Raw genomic sequence first — 22,146 nt, 5'->3', positions numbered from 1 at the left:
CCTCCTCTTAGCTGGACCTCGTGGCTCACCTCCCTTCATGACCTGGACATGTAGATCGTATGGTAAGCCCATCCCTGACATCAGAAGACACTCTAGGCCTACCTGGAAGTGCCGAGTTACAAATCCAGTCCATGCCTGGAGACTCAGGGAGAAATGGAAGAAGAGGTAGGCTTGTCGCTGACTTTGGAAACAATTAACCCCTGGATATTGAAAGGGCTTTGGCATCTGCAAGAGCTTTCTGCCCCAAGGACACTCCTTGGTGTAGGGGCTGGAAGGATAATTCTAATGAACTTCATCTGGGACATTTTACGGGCAGGTCGTCCGTTCCTTCCTCGTTCAAGTGACCTCCTCCGAGAAGCTTTCCTCGTATGGGAGGATCTGTGGAATCTCAGCCCCACTCCCTGTGCTGGGGTGCGTTTTCCCTTTGTGCTCAGACCCACAGGGAGACTGAATGGCCTCTGGCTTCTTCTGGGTGTGTGGACAGGCCCAGCTGGGTCAGACTGCTAGAGGCTCACAATTTCCCCACACCGGAATCAGTTCAGGGTCTTGAGCCGCAAGAAATAAGGAACAATTACTTTGCCTTCTCCCCTGAGATCTGGGCTGGAGGCACCAAAGGTCTCCACAACTTTTCTTGAGAAACTGGGTATCAGAGACATTACTGGTGGGGATCAGAGCTGCATCAGGGCCTCTCCACCTCCACCCTCTGGCAAGGGAGCGGGCTGGAGGTCAGGCTTCACATTTCCCATCGTAGTAGTGACACCTGATGGAAGGGATGCAGGCCAACAAGAAAGCTGGGTTCCTCACACTCTGGGAGTCCCCAAAGTCTCCTTCTCTTTCTCAGGCTCTTGGGGATGTCCTCAGGGCTACCTAAGGGCAGGCAAGCAGGACATAAATGCTCTTCTAGACTCGGGAGTGCTGTGGGACCAGCCAGATATGGAGACAAGAATGCTGGCACGTGAGGTCACAGTACACAGAAAGAGGGGCTGTGTGGCTGAGAGAGGAAGCCCGACAGACAGCGTGTTGCTGGACAACCACAGGCTCAGGGACTGCTGCTGGGAGGCTGAGAGGGAGAAGAAAGGGATGCGCACAGTCCTAAGTGGCATGGCACGGGAGTCCCGGGACTTGGTGCAAGGAGAGCCCCATTAACCACACGTGGGCCTCAGATGAGAACGAAGACGAGCAGAGCGTTTGCAGGCATACTGGAACCTTGAGCCGTCCCTCCTGCCTCCCCTTTTCCAGACCCCATGTCCCTCCTGGCTCTTCCTTCCCTCCTCCCATAAATCCAGCTGAGTTCATCCCTGCCTCAGTCACTCCCCACCACCCTGCATGCTGAGGGTCCCTGCACCCCCAAGTCCAGACACTGAGGGCCACAGGGAACGAGGACTTCATTCAGAGTGGAGGAGGAGGAAGGAGCTAGGATGCCGTTACTTCTTGGTTAAAAGAAAAAGCAAATGCTGTGGGGCAGGTGAGGGAGAGGGAGGGGCAACCACCCCAGGAAGGACTTCAGGTGCCAGATCGCCCCCTGGAAACCTATAAGCGTTTCTATCCAGAGGGGGGCGCCCCGATCCTTGCCTCATACTCATCTCTGAGCCGGTCGGGGACAGAAAATCTGTGGGGAGGGGGCTGGACTCTTCAGTGGTTTCCTAAGGGATTGGCTGATGTCACTGCCAGCCCTGTCCACCTGGGCTGAGCCACTGCGGCCTCAGAATTTGGTCACACTCTCCGCTGTGGGCAGGACACGCAGATGGAGATGATGGGTCCAGGGAGACAGGATGCCACACCCTGGACCTTGTGGGGGGGCTGATGTGGTGACAATCCTAATTATATTCTATTGGAGTGGGACCAGGTACAGAAGGGAAAGAAGAAAAGAGAAAAGAAATAAAACCCAAGGGATGACATTCTCATTTCACACCGGCAGGAAGCAGCAGGCAGAGGTCAACAGTGCTGAGAAAGGCAAGGCTGCCCCTCGCAGGTACCTTCTTCCTGGCGAGCAGCAAGTCCTGGTAAGCATTTGACCGGAGGAAGCGGGCGTAGCTGTCGCTCTTCATCAGCTTGTAGATGTGCTCCTGGAAAGGCGGGAGGTGGGAAGACACAAGAAAGAACTGTCAACCAGTGCTAAAGGGAACTGCGACCCAACTGGCCACTGTGTTAGGAAAGAAACAAACAAACCGAAATATGCTTGTCTGTACCTGGAAAAACATGTAACATGTTGGCTTTGTTTCGTTTTTTTTCCCACTCAGAAAACACCAACCAAAACCTATTTTCTCTCACAGAGTGAAAGATTCCTGAGGATCATGTCGCAGAGGCTATGTAATTGGGCCTTGGGGCCACGTTGGGATGCAGTACTGCTTAATGATTAAAACCACGGGCACAGCAATAAGAAGGAAGAAGTTACTGATGCACCCAACCACTTGGATGAATCTCAAAGGAATTATGATGAATGAAAAAAAGCCCCAGAAGGTTACATACTGTATGATTCCACTGGTATGACATTCTTGAAATGACAAATTATAGGAACAGACAACAGGTTAGTGGTTACCAGAGGTTAGGGACAGGAGAGGGGCAGGGAGGGGAGGGAGGTGTGGTTATAAAAGACAACAGGAAGGGTTCTTGTGGGGGTGGACTAGCTCTGTATCTTGACACATCTTACACATGTGATAGAGTTGTATAGAACTAAACACATACACACACATACGAGTGCAAGTAAAATTGGGAAATCTGATAAACTCGGGGGATGTAGCAATGTCAACGTCACGGCCGTGATATTGTAGTATAGCTTTTGCAGATGTTACTGTTAGGAGAAACTGGGTACAGGGGATGTCTCTATATTATTTCTTATAACTGCTTGTGAAGCTAAAAGTATCTCCAAATAAAAAGTTTAATTAAAAAAAAAGTCTACAGGCAACGATGCAATTGGGTCAGTTTGTGCATGTCAGGGCCACCATCCCATCCTGGAAGGGGACCCTTAGAACCAGATCGTGGGGGCATCTGGGTAAATATGCCAGGCCCGAGTCTTCCATCCAGGAGGGGCAGATGCTGGGGCATAGTGCCTTCCTGGGCTCCTAGAGGCATTACATTCTGGCCACGGCAACGGATTCTGCCCTTCACTTCCGGCTAATTCCTATAGCCTTGTGATCCCTTCCTAATAGATCTGTCCTCATTAAGGGCAGGGAAAGCCTGTTTCATTAAAAGACGGAGCTTGTCCGTTGAAAAAGGTTATTTATTAGTTGAAAAGGATGGTAGCTCAGCTGCACAGGAAAGCCTGGCTGTCCCAAGAGAGGGCCTGTTAGGGGGAGGGCGGGCTTTCCCTAGGGAGGGTGGAATCATCAGGCAGGCAAGCATCTTGCCTGATGCACACTCATTGTTCAACCCACGACGCTGGACAAGGGCCCCAGTGCTCAGGGGAATGGAGAGCTGGTCAGTGAAGAGGATGGTCAGCAAAGAGGCTGGACTGGTCATTAAGGACCTCTTCCTCGGGTACTCTTCCCAGGGGAGGAGGAAGGGGAGGCAGAGACTTCTCCTCAGCTGGGGGACATTTAAGAAATACCTGGCCAGACTGCTGGTGCATCCCAGAGGAAGCTGGGCGATGACGGTGGCTTGCCAAGACCCTCTTCCTACCCACCTCAAAAGAAAGTGAAGACGGAACGCAAGAATCACCTTGCTGACACGTGGACCCCTCTCAGGCCATCTTCAGATGGACCATATGCAGACCTATTTGGGCACCAGCTTCATTCTTGCCCAGATGCCCCCATATTTATAAAAGCGGGTGCAGCCCTACTCGTGGGAATGGGGCCACTGAAAGGAACCCAGTGAAACGAAACACTGGCTTCAATCTGAATCTACTTTGATGATCCAGATGTGTTCTGAGTTAATAAACTTAGTGGGAACACATGTCGCTGAGTGTTTTTCTGCAAATTTCAGACAAAAACCCAGCCCACTCTAGTTTAAGCTCCTTGAGGGAACAATGTGTTTTTAATCTCTTATATGTGCATAGCGTCCAGCACAGGGTTAAATGTTAGCGGAATTTATGTTGCTTTTTGGTTCACTGAAATGCTGGTCTGAGTTTGCAAGTACTGAGCAAGTTTGCAGGCTCCATACTTGTTTTAGTTTATGATCAGATCCTGCTCTCTGTATGGAAGGAGAGTGGGGATCACACTCAACTCAAAGGAAGTCCCGATGTGGGCCTCGCGGCTCAGCCCTAATGGCCTCAGGGCCTAGACCGAGGGACATCATGGTCTTTGCATTTGCTGTCCCTTTAAAGTGGTCTAACATTTACATCTTACGTACAAATGTTAACCCAGAGAGAAACTATCTCGCTGTCTCCTTCTTCTTGTCTCAGGCATGGCTTCTGTCTGGCCCACAGAGCCAGGTTGCTCCTGAGTCATCTGGAAAGGCCTGGCCCTCAGGCCTGGCCCCTCTCCAAACCCCTCTCCAAGGCAACAGGCCCATGCTTCTTGTTCTGACTTCTCAGAGGAATCTAAATCCCCAAGTATATCTCACAAAATACCCCCTGCTCCCCCAAGAAGAGGAAGGAAACCTTGCCCAGCCCAGCCCTTCTGGCCTTGGCAACAAATTTCACCCCTGATCTAGCTAATTCCTCCAGCTCATCGTGGGCAGGAAAAGCCACTGAAAGAAAGAACTTGTCAATTGAGAAAGAATATAGGATAAAGCAGATGCCTCAACATTTGATCCCCAGAGTATTTGTTGAGCATCTCCTAGGTGCCAGGCACTGTGTCAGGCACTGAGATTCCAGCATCGCCAAGACAGAAGAGGTCCCCGCTGTCATAAAGCTTAGAGTTCACTGCATAAGGGCGTGAGGGATACAAGGAAGAAGAGCAGGTTCAGGGTGCTGTGAACGGGTATAACTGAGGATGACCTACCCTGTCCGAGATGGGGAATGGCTGTCCCTCAACCAGAAAGAGCCTCATCAAGGTAGGAAGAGCTGAGTAGGCAGGAATGTGTCTCCCAGTTCCTAGTCTGGTCAACCAGAGCAAGAAGGACAACCCAGGGCTGAGGAGTAGCAGGCAGTGGTGGTCCCCTCTCGGGGGTGGGGAGGGGCAGTTGATGTGGGTCAGGGGGCAGTTTGGGCACTGCTCTTGTCCTCTCTATGTCACATGCCAACTTGGCAATTTGTTGCCAAGGCCAGAGCCAAGGTGAGGACCTTGTGGGGAGAGAGTATGGCCTGTTGGATGTGGGCTGCATAAGGCAGTCTCACTCTGCCAACCTCGTTGCTAGCCCTTGGCCATCATTATGACCGTCTCAGATTACCTTGTAAGGAAACAACCACCAAAACAACACTAGCATGTGCAAGGCATGGTCTGAGCAAAACAGAATCCAAGAACCTCTGCAGATCGCTCATGCCCCCCACAGGGCCCGAGGCTCCAGGCCCCTCTGGGGCCTCCTCTCCCACAGCCTATGGATCCAGGACTCTCCTCTACCCTCCTCTCCTCCCCCAAGCAGAGAAGTGCAGCCTCTGATGTACCCAGTTATGGAACTCTGTGCCTTCTTCCTTGCCAGCTTTGTCTAAGAAACACAAAGACAGTAAACAGTGGGTGGGGGAATGGAGTGCTGAGGTTTTTCTGGGAATGAGAATTAAGATAGGACTCAGGGTCTTTGGCCAGTTCCCAAATGCAATGAGTTTATCACTGCCAGGGACAGCAAGTGTACAAAGCTCTTGGCAGTGACCCCTACTGATTTATGAGGGGTTCTGGTTTGTTTCCACTGCTTTGCAGACAATCAGTCTTAAGGAAAATGTATATCCAGAATCTGCAAGAAGCAGGAGAGCCACTGGCAAAGCCAGCGAGCGCTCACCGACAGAATGAGGGAAAGGGCCAGAGAGAAAGAAGTTTGCATTTCTCTTCTTTGCTTTTTCTTGTCTTTTCTTGTTTTATTTCCTTCCCTCCCTCCCTCCCTCGTTCCCTCCCTCCCTTCCTTCCTCCCTCCCTCCCTTCCTTCCTTCCTTCCTTCACTTCCTTCCTCCCTTCCTTCCTTCCTTCCCCAGACCCCTCCCTCCCCTACTCCCTCTCTCTCTTTCTAAAAAACGGATAATTGACTGTGAACAAGCAGAACTACCAGAGTCCACATCTGCCTTCCTGACACGTAGGGAGGCACCTGCTCCAGGGAGGGTGAGGATGGTTCTCCATAGGTAGAGAAACTGATGCCCTAAGGCCCTAAGTCATACTGGACATCTTAGCTACATTCTCAGTGGGAGGAGGGAATCACACCCCATGGCGGTTGACAGTTACAGTACATGGATCTCACCCTGATGAGACACTCCACCCTCATCCAGGGCCAAGCCCAAGGTGGGAGCTTTGCTTACCTGGGACGCTAAGGCAGAAGCAAAACCAACTGGAACCATGGGCAAGATTTTGTAATAACTTTAAATGGAATGTAATCTATAAAAATATCGAATGATATGTTGTACACCTGAAACTCATATAATATTGTAAATCAACCATACTTCAATAAAAAAGATTCAGGAAAAAAAAAAAAAAAAGCAATGGAGTGAAAGAAAAAAAACCCTAAACCCAAAATGACTGGAATCAGTGGAGTCCGAGACATGCGGGAGGAGGAGGGAGCGAGCAGCGCAAGCTGTCTCAAAACCACACCTGCTACAAGTCAATGTTTTGCAGTGAGGGTCCTCATTTGGAAATCTCCTTTGTTTTTAGATAAGACACGGTGGGCCTCACAGCGCTGGGGAAGGTAATCAGACAAATGCCTGGGCCTTGGGCCCCAAGCATGCTGGGGCAGTTAGACTGCTTCAGAACACCCTTACGTCCTCCTCTTTGCTGTGGGTTCCTGAAACAGCTACAATCTCATCCCCCAGCTTTAGAGCATCCTCCTGGAGTGGGAGGCCGCTCAGCTGGAGCATTGCACAGCTGCCAGGAGCTTTTCTTGGGATTTTCAAGTGTCCTGTTTTTCTTTTGCAGATGTATGTGTCTCTGTCCTCTGTCCTCTTGGGAACACCCAAGCTTCCTGGAACAACATCCAGCCTTTGGGAACTGTTGGGTCCCTTGTGGTCCCTTGAAGGAAGATGACGCTGTGGGGCAGGATGTGACATTGCCGTGTGAGACGCTGGAAGGGGGGCTGGGCTGGGGGCCAAAGGTTTGGATTCAGGTCCTGAGTCTGCCTTTTCCAGCCCCGCCGAGCACACAATTAACCGAGGAAATACAAGGGAACACATGACGAAAACTATACACATGTAAAGTAATGATGATAACTGGCCTTCATGTTGGGACTGTCCTTGTCAGGGATGACATGGGAAGGAGACCAAAGACCAGAAGGTTTCCGGGGAGGAGGAAAGGTGAGTGGAGTCCAGCTGTATTATTTCCATTGCTGTTGTTGTTTGCTCTGAATCAGTGCTTAGGTTTAAACAACCCCATTTTACAGACGAGGACACTAAAGCTCTACAAAGTTGAGTGACTTGCCCAAGCACAGAGCAAGGATTTGAGCCCAGGGTTCTGTGACCCCAAAGCTCACACTCTTCCCTTGGTACACGGTGCTGTTCATGGTCCTTGAGTTGGGGTTTTGAGGGAGTCAGGTTCTGCGGCTGAGACAAAGTCCTCAGCGTGTGGTTAGCAGAAGCGTCAGGGGCCTCCTTTCAATCTTTAATCTGAGTCATCCCAGGGGTAGATGCAACTGCCATTCACCATTCCCTTTCGGGAACTGTTCACCACCACGTTGTCAGTGACAGCAACGGCCAAGTCTCCCAGGGTGACACAGGCTCTCACCTCACAGGTCATGTACGACTTGCCTTCTGCACCAGAAGGAAGGGCCGAACTGGCAAAGCTCTGAGGGCTGACCGGGCCTCTGGGAAGTCACAGGCAGCGAGTCTGTGTCACAGAAAGTCACCCAGAAGATGTATGAGTCTCACCTTTCAAGAGACTCTTGAATATCTTAAACCAAAGGTCTTCAGACCTTAGGCATGGTTAGCTGAAGCCTAAAGAAAATGAACACTTTTCTCATCATGGGTCCTTCAGGAGGACAGAGGGTGGGACTGCCCAGTGGTAGGGAATTGATGGGGATCCTAAGTCAGTATCTGCTTAATAAACGTAGAAAAGACTCACTTGAGTGCGTACAGACGCTCATCGGAGTGAAGGACAGTAGCTTGTCCTCGTGGATGCGGCTTCGGGTGACCATCCTGGGAGCCTGTGGATCTTTTCTTCCAGGTTTTTTCCTTCTTTTTTAAAATTGAAATATAGCTGATTTACAATGTTGTGTTAATTTATGCTGTATAGCGAAGCGATTTAGTTTTATATACATATACATTTTAAAAAATATACATATACATTTTAAAAAATATTTTTACATTTTAAAAAATATTCTAGAATCCCGTGGACCTTAAATGAGAAGCTCCCATTTGGATTTCCCTTCTAAGTGGGACGTGGCAGACACTGTTTCCATGGAATGCAACATTCAAGTCATAAGAGAGTGTAAGAGTGAATTATCTTTTGCCTTTACATTGCAAAGCATCTGTATAAACATGTTCAATTTAACTGGCCAAAGGGCACAGTATTTTGATGCTGTTCAATCCCTATTCTTAGATAAGAGTAGCTTCAAAGACAGCTTTGCATATTCCCTTTCACCTACCCGAATACCATGGGTATTAACTTAGACAAATGTTTCCTTCTCCTCTTCAAGGTCATGGGGCTTGGTGCAAGAAATCTCTGCTCTGAAGCATCAACAAAGAAAGTTTGGAATTTAGTTCTCTGACGCCTTCTCTTCAAGAGCTACTCGTCTGTGTGGTAACAAACAGAAACCGCTCACAAACAACTGATTTGTTCTTTTCAAAATGCATCCCTCCCTCTGCCGTTCATTTCCCTAAAATAAAACCACCCACAGGATAAAATGAGTAATTCCTGGAGTAAGCAGTGCCACGGCATTTTTTAATTACGATATGTCTGGCATGGGAAGCCTACTAGGAAATGCCTCCAAATGAGGATTAATATCAGGAAACTTGGTGTAGTCTTGTGATACTGGCCCACAACGCCACCACCTCCACCACTGGGGCAAAGATTAACAGCCTTCACCAAGCTAGGAAGACATCTGCTTCTGAGTAATCTGGGGCAAATGTAAACGTGGGCTCCACTGGACTCTGGCTTTTGAACAAAGCAAATGTTAGAGGCCTTGCATTCCTTAATCAAGTTGCTTTTAAACATCTAAGTTTAGGTAAGAATAGAGACTGTTGACTAGAGGCTTCTTGTCTGCTCACTGTGGGTGTAACTCGATGGTGTATTTCTCAGCTCTTGTATCACCCTGACCTCATTTTGACCTCGAGGTTGCTCTTTGATCACTCCATGCATAGATGATGGCCAAGCGGAGGTTTGGTAACTTAGATTGGGGTCTGCTTAAGAGGAGAGCTTATGTATCTGTATATTCCCAGAGCCTAGAACATCTGGCCCTTAGTGGATGTTCCAAGTTTTGCTGAATTGGCATGTTATAGAAATTGGATTTAACCAGTATTTATTGAGCACCTACTATATGTGCTCCTCAAGGTTGTGTGGCAAGATTTTTCAAAGTGGAAAACCAAGGGACAAATGGCCTTTTATTTATTTATTTTAAATGACAGGTACAGCTGAGAGTATTATCATTCTGGACTGAGTTGTCAAGGAAAATTTTTTATTTAAAACAAAACTCTGTGCAGAGCATTATTTTAATATTGTAGGGATTTACAGAAGGTAAGGAAGGCCAGATGTCTGCTCCCAGCAAAGAACTTAAAATCCAGAGGCACTGGAGGCCAGACACTGCAGGTACAGGTCTGGATGGGGCATCTCAGCAGCTACTGCAGGTCAGGAAAGCAGGGTGGCTTGGACATGTAGGAAACCTACATGGGAACCTGCAGGGACCAAAGTCAACAGGCTGGATTGGTCCATCAGATTCAACTGTCAATCCCTTTGATGGACAGATTTCCAATCCAGTCCAATCTCAGTGAAGCGGTTTCTTAGGTCTGTTTTGTTTTATTTGTAAAGAATGATGTGCTCGGGCTTCCCTGGTGGCACAGTGGTTGAGAGTCCGCCTGCCGATGCAGGGCACTCGGGTTCGTGCCCCGGTCTGGGAAGATCCCACATCCCGCGGAGCAGCTGGGCCCGTGAGCCATGGCTGCTGAGCCTGCGCGTCCGGAGTCTGCTCCGCAACAGGAGAGGCCACAACAGTGAGAGGCCTGTGTACCGCAAAAAAAAAAAAAAAAAAAAAAAAAAGAATGGTGTGCTCTTGGGTAAGCTGTGCCCAATGGCAAAAAGCCATCTGGGTCCCTAATATCCTTTGCAATTTCCCTCAGTGTAGAACTTCACAGCCCACAGGTCAAGGTCTCCCAACTCGAATGGGAGAATGAATGTTCATGAAATGGATGGATGGGGAGATGGACGAATGACTGAATGGATCCAGTGACACAGTCCTCGGAACATCCTAGGATACTCTGAGACTTTAAAAATTGAAGCCAGGCAGCCACTGCACCAGCCTGCTGACTCCAGTCTCCCTCCTGCAGCCTGTGGAGGCTCTGGAAAGAGATGAACGCCCTGAGAGGAGGTCTTAGGCTCGCGATACTTCCTGTGGTTTCATTCTCTCCTCCAAAAACCACCGGCAGAGCTTCGGACTCCATGCCCCGAGATTCAGATCTCCCTCAGCTTCAGCTTGCTCTGCTCATCACCATTTCACTCCTCTTTCAGCTCTAAGCCTTCAATGTTTTCCTACTGTCTTCAGACTGAGAAAGTTCAAATTCCTTAGGAAGACACTCAAGGCCCCCCAGATTTGGCTCCTACATACTTTTTATTTTTGAATTTCCACCCCCCCCAAGAACCCCTTCTAAGAGCAGACCCTTCTTGGGAGAACTCGTTTTAGATCTAGCTTGGAATTTTGAGATCTCAGGAAATACTAAAGCCATTAATTTTTGTGAGTTCACACATATAAGTATATAGCACTTTACTTATTCAAAGAATTTTCAGTGCTATTAGCTCATCTGATTTCTAAAAAACCCTTAGACGACTGTAGAGAAGACATCATCCCCATTTTACAGAGGAGAAAACTAGGGCACAAAAGGTCAAGGTCCTTGCCTAAGACCACATAGCAAGTAGGTGGCAATGCAGCTCCTGCAGATGCCCCAAGATGGAGAACAGAGAATTCAGTCTCTAGCATAAAGAACTGAGTCCTTAAAAAAAAAAATCATGCCTCATTTTTCTTTTTTTTTCTCCCCTCACGAGGCTAAATCTGTGAAACTGGAACAACACAGCAAACAGCTGAGGGCTATGGTCACAGCCCACAGATCTTTATGGAAGATTTGGTCTTGGCCCAAATTTTCAAAAAAGCCAAATGGATCGGCAAAACACAAGTGCAAATGCTGGGCCCATGCTGACGGGGCATCTTGTGAGATATTTCCACAGGAAGCAAACACAGGCAATTAACTTTGCTGTAACAATGCATGTGGTCAGATAAAAGACAAAACCGTCAGAGGGAGCCTGCACCCCACCCCCAGGCCCCATTTCAAATGAATGCATAAAGCTGGCTGAGCCTTCACTCCGGCTACTGACCCCTAATAGCAGGACATATACTCAACATGTCTATTGGCATTTTGACCACTGTTGGTTGGCTTCTGAGAACCATGTGACCGGCTGAGGAAGCCACCCCAGAGCTCCTGATCCCAATAGGGGGATGGAGGGGGGCATTCCAAAGGGCTTGGGTGTTACCATTCCCACTTCTCAGATGGGCAGACTGAGGAGAGCAAGCTTAAAGGACTTACAGTCTTACAATCCTAGACAAAGCATATGGTTGAAACAGGATCAGAGCCTGCTCCCCAGCTTGGGGACCTTCTCTAGGGACCTGGAGTTTCTCCAGGTCTCTGCATGACAACCAAGCCCTCAGCTCTAATAACCCAGGGGCAGTGTGATCTGAGCTGCAGACTTGACCAGCAAGTTGGGAGATCGGAGAGCAAGTCCTGGCTGGGTCTTAGCCTCCTCTCCTTACCTGGAAACTTCTAAGTCACACCCGTGCAGCGGGTGCAGGCAGCAGTGCTGGCCAGGAAGAGTAAGGCAGTGTGAAGATCATGGCACTGGCTGACTTCCCCTTGGTCGGTTGGCTCCGTTACGCTCAACCTTGATGCAGAAACATTCGTGGAGGTTGGTGGGCTGCTGTTACTGCACCAGCATGGTCTACTCTAACCTACTCTCCCATATAAATGAAAGATTAACCACTCCCAAGTCTCTCTATCTTCTATCTTTCTGATTGGTTGAAGTGTTTCAATGATTTTCATGATATATTGTTCAGCACAGTGGTCTCAAACTCTGTCTATTTCTTTGTTATGTGAACTAAGAATGGTTTTTCTATTTTTAAGTGGCTGAAAAAAAAATCAAAAGAAGAATAATATTTCATGAACAATGATAAGAAATTGAGCTTTCAGGGTCCATAAATAAAGTTTTTCAACACAACCATGCCCACTTATTTATGTATTTTACATTGTGACACTGTTACGGTGTAGCTGTTTTTATATGGCAGAATTGAGTCGTAGTGACGTAGATCACATGACCCACAAACCTCAAAATTTAAACTATCTGGCCCTTTACAGAAGAAATTTAGCCTTTTAAATTAACTCTTAGTTTAGTGTAAAAGGCAGGCTACAGAATCACCCTATTTGCATAAACACTCTTTACACATAAGTTGAGAGAAACAAAACACTAGAATAGGAGTTATCTCTGGGTACTAAGGTTATATGCAATTATTTGAATTCTTTCACCAAACTTCCTAAACATAAAAGTATAAGAAAAGAGTATTGATGACATTAAGGAAATAATATCATAAATATCTTATCTTACTGTGAGCCAGACACTGTTAGTTGTTGACATGCTTCATTTCACTTAATTCCCTTTCTACAGTATAGGTACCATTGTATCTGTGTTCTACAGATGAGGAAAAGAAGACTCAGGGAGTTGAAGTAACTTGCCCAAGGTCAGAGGGCTAGTGAGAAGCACTCTGTATATTTATGATGAAAACACACTTAAGAAACAAAAGGGGACAAGCTGAAAAGAAATTGGTTTAGGAAGAGTACTTTATTAGAATTCAGAGAATCCCAGTCCTAACAGACACTGAGGAGGTTAGAGATGCTTTGGGTATCCTCAGTAAGGTGATACAATATATTTGGAAGTATGTACCTGAAAAATGGCAGAGAACTGTGCTAATGAAGGCTGTGTATCCAGAAACATGTCACGGCACAATGTGCTGACTTCCCAAGTTTTCCCATCAAATATTCCTTGACTTAGTAATAACATAAATGTCAGGAAGAGAGGACTGGTTGACTAAACCATAGTACTTCCACACAATGGAGTACTATGCAGCTATTAAAGAACCAGGCAATAACCACATCACTGCTGTTAGGTGGCACTGCGATTTTGAGACTGCTCTGTGGTGATGCAGGATAAAGCAAATAACGTGAAGTACTAATGCTATCATCTACGGCGTCCTTGAGAACCAGGATTCTCAGCATAGAGAAAGGTGACACAGACATAAGAAAAACGTTAAATAGAATCCCCTGTAGTTTTGAGTTTGAATGGAAAGTATCAGTATGTACTCGTGATGTATTTTTATCAGAAATAACAACTACCTATTTCCTAGCTCTGGCCACTGGAAAGGCCTAAAAATGATGACCAACCCAGGAACAATGAGTGCCTCTAAGTGCCCAAAATATGGTCTCTAAAAACCATTTCCCCCTAAAAGGAACCAGCGATTCTTAGAGAACTAGCTGATGCCAGGTCTGGGGACTGGCCTGGATCATCTTAGTTTCCTTGGTGTTTGAATGACATAAAAGACTAGTAGGGTCATGTCAGAAGGAGCCAACAGGGCAGAGATGGCACGATCCAAACACTGATAAAAATAATAAACAAAATGGATAAAACACATGAAATATGTTTAAACCCACAGGTTTACAAGGATACTAAAAGACAGACACACAAAAAACCCCTCATTGGTCACCACTGGATGATGACAGTAAACCATTCATTATTTTTTAAATTGGCAAATAAAGGGACTGCATCCAACACATATTCCATCTTTCCTATGTGAACTGTATGACTAGATAATCAAATGGTAGATGCATTTGATTATTTGTATTTCAGTTAATAAATGAAGAAAGAATGATAGAATTAGAACAACATTTTGTAACCCCTAATTAACTAATGGATTTAAGCAATAAGCATCAATAGCTGCTAAAACCACAAAGAGAGACAATTAGACATCATGTGTCTTCTGACAAGACAGCACAGCACAGTCTAGGAAGTAATTTTGCCCACAAAAATCAAACTTAAATCTGATTAAACACCTAAGTCAAATGACCAGTTTATAGGAAATGCAGATGGTAGAAGGACACGTTAAATAGTACCACAGCGTTGCAGTCAGAAAAATCCAGACAATGGAATCTCTCCAGCACAAAGGATCCAATTTCTTCATTAAGTAAATGGCAAGGGGTTGGGGTGGGCGGGTGGGGAGGATGTAAAAGGAACCCGTAGATTACGAGGCGCTTAAAAGACAAGGTGATCTACTGTGATGTGTGGGCCCTGTTTGGATTCTGATTTTGAATAACGATTTTAAAAAGGCATTTATGGAACTACCATAAATTTGAACACTTGCACGACATTTGATGATATTAAGAGATAACTGCTAATTTGTTAAGGCATTGTGGTAATGTTAAGACCAAAGGGTCAGTTTCTCTTAGAGAGATACACACCTAACTATTTACAGTGAAATGATACAGTCTTGGATTTGCTTTAAAACAAACGGTGAAAAAATAGGTGGGGACACAGATAAAAATGAGATCAGTCTTGTATAGACGATTGCTGAGTCTGGATGAGGGTCCACAAAGGTTTGTTGTTCCATTCCTTCTACTTTTCCACATGTTTACAAGTTTCCATAATAAAACATGAAAATAAATCCTTCCTGATATCATGATCAGAGCAATAATACTGGGCGGGGAGCATCATGGTTCTGACCAGTCTCCCTTTTCTCATGTTTCATGAATAATGGAGAGTTGAGCTTTGTGCTTCAGATTGTTCATCTGGGGAGCTTCTCCATCACCCATGGGGGTTCTCCATCACCCATGGAGCTTCTCCATCATCCATGGAGCTTCTCTATCACCCATGGAGCTTCTCCACTACCCATGGAGCTTCTCCATCACCCATGGGGGTTCTCCATCACCCATGGAGCTTCTCTGTCACCCATGGAGCTTCTCCATCACCCATGGAGCTTCTCCACTACCCATGGAGCTTCTCCATCACCCATGGAGATTATCTAATACCCATGGAGCTTCTCCACTACCCATGGAGCTTCTCCATCACCCATGGAGATTATCTACTACCCATGGAGCTTCTTCATCACCCATGGAGCTTCTCCACTACCCATGGAGCTTCTCTATCACCCATGGAGATTATCTACGACCCATGGAGCTTCTCCATCATCCATGGAGCTTCTCTATCACCCATGGAGATTATCTACGACCCATGGAGCTTCTCCATCACCCATGGAGATTATCTACGACCCATGGAGCTTCTCCATCACCCATGGAGCTTCTCCACTACCCATGGAGCTTCTCTACACCCATGGGGATTCTCCATCACCCATGGAGCTTCTCTATCACCCATGGAGATCTCTCCACCACCCACTGAGATTCTCTATCACCTGTGGAGATTCTCTACTACCCATGGAGCCTCTCCATTACCCACGGAGTTTCGCCATCACTCTCCTCACCACGATATGTCGCTATGTGGTTGGGACACATACACACACGTACAAAAATCTATTGGGAAAAAAAAAAGATTTCTCATGACTTAAATATTTTGCTTTGAAGGTGCAAAGGGTGCGAGGGACCTCATAAAGCAAAGTCACTGAACTCTACAGAACCAAATCTACCTGGCACAGGTGTTCAGTGGAGCTCATGACCAGGGGGAGAGAAATGATAGTCGTGGTGTTGAGGTTGGTAGGTATTTCCATTCTGAAGTTCTGAGCAAATCTGGATGATGAGACACTGGCTGTGTTCTCATGCCATTACCTGCATCGGTGACTGTTTCCTAAATTAGGTAATGTCTGTGGGAGGGCAATCTCGCTAAATTCTCACCTGGGGACCTTACAAGTGAGAGAAATGAAGAGGGTCGAGGGGACAAGAGCAAAACCTTAAGCCCTGTCATGGAGTGTAGGATGGCGGAAGGAAATAAACGTTAGGACCCAGGAAGTGAGAAATGGGTCTGATGCTCATCTCTAGAAATGGCCCCTCCCAGCCCTCAAGTTAAGCTTGCTGCTTAGGAGGCTTCTGGTTCTTCCGTCAGCCTCACCAGCAGCTGTGTGGTAACGGTGCTTAGCAGGGGTGTGAGTTTCCCTCCCCCAACCACCAACCATGGGTCCCTTAAACCCTAGAGCTCATCCTGTTGAAGCACTTCATTTACTGGTGACACTGCCCATTTCCTTGTCTGTCTCTCCCACTAGGCTTTAACTCCCTTGAGGGCAGGGGCTTTGGCCCCTGGTATCTGGTATCTCATCACATGGCACAAAGCTCCCCAGTCACCACAGGGTTGGAAGTCACTGTGGAAGCAGGGCAGGGTGGTAGTTATGAGAGTGGGCTTGACCCCCGGCCCCGCCAGCTACTGTTCCCAGTTTGCCAACATTGTGCTATGGTGTCCAGATTCTACTATGACTTATTACAGGACTTCAGGTTTTGTAAAACACTCTGAGGTTTTCCTGGAAAAGATACCACGTGTAATGGTAAATTTCTATTTCTATTGAACAACGTAACTCATCTAGGAAAACAATCCTCCTGGAATTTTTTTGTGCACCTACCTGGAATGGTCTCCACTGATGGCCTTATAAATAACAAAACCTGAAATTGTGACTACATACAACGCCTTGGATGTGTGTTAAAGGGTGGGGTGGTGGAGTGGAAAAGTGAACATCTTGGGACAGAACTATTCGACTAGATAAGCAAACCTGGGCATCTTCGAATGTGTATCTCCCTCCATCTTTGACGTTTTGACTGGTTATCTCGTAGCTGTGAGAATCCAGATTGATTGCACTTGGGGCTCCGGGGGCCAGAAACTCTTGCCAGATTTCTTCCACCCTCTTGGCCACATCTTGTAGGGGTTGTTTCTTGAGATCTTGGACAGCCAACCAGAACCTGAAATGGAAGCACAAAGACAGTCTGTTCCATGGGCTTAGTCAATAGCTGCTCTGCTGGACATGGTCCCAGAACTGACCTCCCATGGCATTCACTCTGCTGCATCCCCAAGCCTTCCCAGTGGCCACTTCACACATCACGAAGGCCGCAGGGCCTGCTGAGAATACAAAGGCGTTCCATTATTGCACTAAATGCATGTTAGAAGGTCACTGTGCTCTTGATTACCAAAAAGAGATTTCTCTCCCTCTACATCAAGGTTTCTCAGCCTCGGCACTATTGCCATTTCGGGCTGGATAATTCTTTGTTGTGAGCGTTGCCTTGTTCATTGAAAGAGATTTAGCAGCAATCTTGGCTTCGACCCATAAGATGCCAGTGGCATCCCCTCCCCAGTTGTGACAACAAGAAAATTTCTGGACATTACCAAATGTCTTCTGGGAGATAAAATCACCCCGGCTGAGAACTACCGCTTGACATAGATGCCACGCCACAGACAATGTGAGTCCCTTTGCCATATCTGGTTGGGATGTGGCGGCATCCAAATGAAGGAGAGGTCAAAGAAGCAGATAGAATCTGGGCGTCATTAAGAATATTCGAGCTGGAAGGACCCAGTCATTCATATTATAGATGGAGAAACCGAGACTGTTTGCAACACCAGTATCAGGCATGGTGCTTGGCATATAGTAGGTGCTCAATAAATGTCTGCTGGAATGCAGATGGGCTCATCTGGAACAAAGCTGAAGGGACATACGTGGGGAACCTCTCTACTAAAAGAGTCTCCAGGGATCACTGGAGAGAAAAACCTCGTGCTCACATCCATATTTGCCTCCCACAAATCCCTCAGCAGCAGCATGGTGTTAGAGAGGTGGGCGCGAGCTGTGAGCTCTTTTCTGCTGAGAGCAACAGTAGCCAGGGCCAAAGCTTGGACAACAGCTCCCTAGGTCGTGAGGATGGTTCCCGAGGCATCCCTGGAGAGGGCTTTCAGCAGGACTCAGGTCTGGGTGGCACATTTCATGCCCTGTGAACAACAGAGTCCAGTTTCCCCATCAATGAGACATGAGGACAGGCTCCTGGCTATGTGGTTCCCACAGCCACGGGTATCACACCTACTCAAGCCAACAAAAGGGCAGGGACAAGAGAAGCTGAACCACGACACGGAAGAAGGTGCATTCAATCTGTCATCGAATTTCACCCACAGTAAGATGTACTCTGTTTTTTAAAGGGTAAGCATATTTTTCTGTTGCTCTTCAGAGAAACGTCTGTGTAGTCAAGTGCATGGCCTAAAGGTGCCACCCAGTGGCCAACTCAGGTAATGCAGCTCCATTTACACAAGGACAGAAGACTGGAGAGAGTGTGTGTGTATCCGTGTGTGACACAAGCTCTGTGACCTCCAACTCTCCCCCTGATTTGCCATTAGTGATTCTAACGATCTCCCTGAAGAAAACCCTCATGGTTCCCTCGCTGGTCCTGAAGAGCGAGAGGCGGGGAAGGAGACAATCACTTCACTCGACCAGAAGATAAGGAAGTTCTCATCCGCGCTGTGCTGCTGTCTCGGAACTGCTGTATCTTTCTGGGCATCTCTCTCCTCATGGCACAGTGGGTACAAAGCAGGTGGAGGGGTACGTGAGACAGGTCTGGTCTGAGCACTTCCTATCTGGTGTAACTCTGAAATGCTTTCAGGCCCTGTGGGTGGGAGCCGTGGAGGGAACTGCAGGGCGGCCACAGGCTCAATCCTGGGCCACTCTGATCCCTCAGAGCTCACCTCTTCCTCGGGTGGCCTGGGTGGAAGGTGCCTGGGGTTCCTGCCACTGCCATCTGCCATCACCTGCCCTTCAACACCAGCCCTCTGTCTTTCTGCCCCAGGTCTTTGGTGCTCACGTCCTCTGGCTGTGCAGGGAGAGGGAAACTAGTGGCTCTTTAACCGGAGTCTGGTGGGCAGGGGGTAGAGTTTGAAGGGGGCTGTTAACTGTCCAATTGTTCAGATGGGTCTTTGAAACTCAGCTGGGAGTGGGTCTCCTCCATCCCCCTGGACGTTCCCTAGGCTCCTCGGGTCTCTCTGTCCCCCCACTAGGTCTGCCATGAAATGAAGGAGGTGGCCAAGTATTTAAAGGTGAAAATGGTCATCTGGCGATGACAGTACCTGTAAGGTTTTCTTCTCCTGGAGGACCGTGTTTGATGGGCAGGTGAAATTTAGGAAACCAGTCCTAAAGAAAGGAACTGGCGTTGGTTTTTCAGAGGACTGGAAGGAGGGCTAACGGCAGCTCGCTGAGTCCTCTGCAGCCCCAGGGAGCCACCTCGGGCTGAGGGCCGGGCTGGGAGCAACTTCTCCGGGCCAGTGTCCTTCCCAAGACCACCAGACCCGGCAATTTCTCACACAGATGACACCTGGGCGATTTCCTGCCCCCCTCGGTCACTGTCATGTGGGCGTCCCCTTCTGTCCCCTTCTGTCCCTTGTTCCAGTCTGCTCTGAGGAGCAGCTCTGGGGAGGCCCTGAGGCCCCGGCAGCTTCTGAGCGCTGCAGGCTCCCCGTGGCCCCTGAGGCCTCAGCGTCCCTTTGGCAGAATGACTTGGGAGCCACATTAATGCACATCGCTCAGCTGGGTATACAGAAGGTCTGGAAATTTCGGAATCAAATTTAATAAACTTTTACATAAAAAATTAAAAGGTTCCCTTTACCAGATAAAACCAAGAATAAAAAAAGCATAAAAAGAAACAACAGGCATGCTGGAGGACAGGAAAGAACAGGAAGGGGAGGGGCGGGGATGACATTCCCCAGACAGCAGCTTCCTCTCCCTGCGCGCACGGGAACCCGCTCAGCCCTCTGTCTGCCTTGGAGATGACCTGTCTCATCCCTCTCAGGCGACAGCAAAAATGCTATCACAGGGGCTTCCCTGGTGGCGCAGTGGTTGGGAGTCCGCCTGCCGATGCAGGGGACACGGGTTCGTGCCCCGGTCCGGGAGGATCCCACGTGCTGCGGAGCGGCTGGGCCCGTGAGCCATGGCTGCTGAGCCTGCGCGTCCGGAGCCTGTGCTCCGCAATGGGAGAGGCCACGACAGTGAGAGGCCCGCATACCGCAAAAAAAAAAAAAAAAAAAAATGCTATCACAACAGCATCCTGACATCCCATATGTGTTTACCATCACTGGCTTCAAGGAACCTTTGTGTCAATTAGAAATTCAGAACAGGCTTGCTTTGTATTTGTCATCTCTGAGCCCACGGGCCTGAGCTGGGGGCTCTGATCCCCGGATGCCCGGTCCCCCACCCCTTGAAAGAGGCCCTGAAGCTCCCCTCCCCCATCTACTGAGGATGGGAGGCCCACCGAGGCTTGCGCAGCTTCTGCTCTTATCAAAAGCCTGCAGGTACCGCTGCTCCTCCAGGACACCAGCAGGGAGGAGGGTGCCAGTGGCGGCGGATTAGTGCCCACCCTGCACTAAGCCTCCGTGGCTTCTTGCGGCAGAAGGGCTGTCATGACTGGTAGGCCACGTGGACACGTGGGTATCAGGGAGACGACCTGTCCTGCTTTGCGGGAGTCGGCAAGGTGGGGAAGCCAGCCCTATGCCAGCATGTGATCCGTGTCATTGGCTTAGGAATGCAGGTGGCAACTGGCCTTCGCGGGGAGGCAGCCTGGGCTCAGACACCCCCGGCGCCAAGCAGCAGGGGATGGGACTTGAGGGCGGTCAGGGGCTGCCTCAGGGGGCCTCCTATCTCCTGCAGGGCTGGGGTGCTGACAGGGAATGGGGTTTCCTCGCCAAGGCTGGCTGCCAACAAGGGGAACCACGCAGCAGCTGGACACTCTCCATCCTATCAGGAGGCCTGGGCAGCCCTTAGTTCCTCGTTTAGCTATCTTCTCATCAACTAAGATTTTCATGGATTAGAAAAATTCAGCTTTTAGTTCGTTCCCAGGGAAAAGCCAACTCCATGCAGAAGGAAGGGTTTCTGTGCCCTCTGCTGGTCAACAGACTCGGGCACAACGGACGCCACTTGACTTGGTCTCTGGTTGGGCTGGAACCCCACCACCAGCAGCACCACGGAAGCCGAGTGATATTCGCCAGGCAGTGGCTGAAATGCCACAGATTGTCCCAGTGTTGTGTGAGCACCTCTGTTCCCATTAACCATGTGTTTGCTTCGTGGGGAACACTGCCAGGCCTGGCCAACCTTCCGAGGTCTTCCTATGACTCGGGGCAACTGTGGGAGATGGCAGCGCTCCAGGCCAACCTGGCGACTCTCCTGCGTGCTCTTTAATTGCTTCTCCCTTCAGCTGACACTGTGTGGAACAGGGGTAATCAATCTGCAGGTTAGAAGAACAACCACATTCTCTCAGGAGAGCTACAGCTCGTAAAAAATGTACGGGGGACGGATGCTCTTTGCGGCAGGTTTTGATTTTTAACTCGTGCCCTGCTGAGCGGCAGTGGGTGTCAAGCCAGGTAGGACAGAGATCTGTGCAGGGGAGATGGAGGGGGGCAAAGGTGGCAAGGGGCTCCTGTCACCCTTCTAGGAAAACACACAGAGAAAAGAGAGGGACCAGGTCACTCTCTGGGACTCCCTGCTTCAGCACTGGGAGGCCCCACCTCGGAGGCATTCTAGAGGCCCTGAGCAAACAGTTGTCTCCAGGGGGGCCCACCGAACGGAGCCCCCGGCTCGGCCCAGGGTGCTGCAGAGAGCATACAATCACATGCTGTGCTGTCTGCAGCAAAATGCCCTGGTCGTGCCCCCTCAAGTGCCTGGAGATGCCGCCCCTCCCTCATCTCACAGGCTCACCCCAAAGAAAAATGATGAAAAGGGACGTCAACTTACACTGTATGATCACATATGTAAGGCATCTTTCCTTAAAGGATCCAGGGTGACCTTTCACTGTGGTGAGAGCAATACCTATGTCTCTTTGGAGCTCCTCTGCTCTGTATTCTGAAGCTCTGGTATAGTTTGAACCACTTGGTTATTTAACTGACAAAATTTTTCTAGGTGTCCTGCAGAAATGTCTTGCTCTAAATACCCCTTTCACTGGAGAGATGCAAG

At 48.6% G+C, this 22,146-nt stretch overlaps 1 protein-coding gene across 3 annotated transcripts in view; it reads right to left on the bottom strand.

Annotated features, from left to right (window-relative positions):
* RGS6 (regulator of G protein signaling 6) overlaps positions 1 to 22,146 on the bottom strand; it is a 574,726-nt gene that overhangs the window by 32,452 nt on the left and 520,128 nt on the right. For all 3 annotated transcript variants that reach the window (XM_060294993.2, XM_030831580.3, XM_060294994.2), the window contains exons 15-16: positions 16,951 to 17,137; positions 1,977 to 2,066 (exon numbers count right to left, since the gene is read on the bottom strand). In XM_060294993.2, coding sequence (XP_060150976.1) covers positions 1,977 to 2,066; positions 16,951 to 17,137 — 277 coding nt within the window. The remainder of the gene's footprint in view (positions 1 to 1,976; positions 2,067 to 16,950; positions 17,138 to 22,146) is intronic.

Source organism: Globicephala melas, chromosome 2 (genome assembly GCF_963455315.2).
Source record: "Globicephala melas chromosome 2, mGloMel1.2, whole genome shotgun sequence".
NCBI lineage: Eukaryota > Metazoa > Chordata > Mammalia > Artiodactyla > Delphinidae > Globicephala > Globicephala melas.
This window is presented reverse-complemented; position numbering and strand designations above follow the sequence as displayed.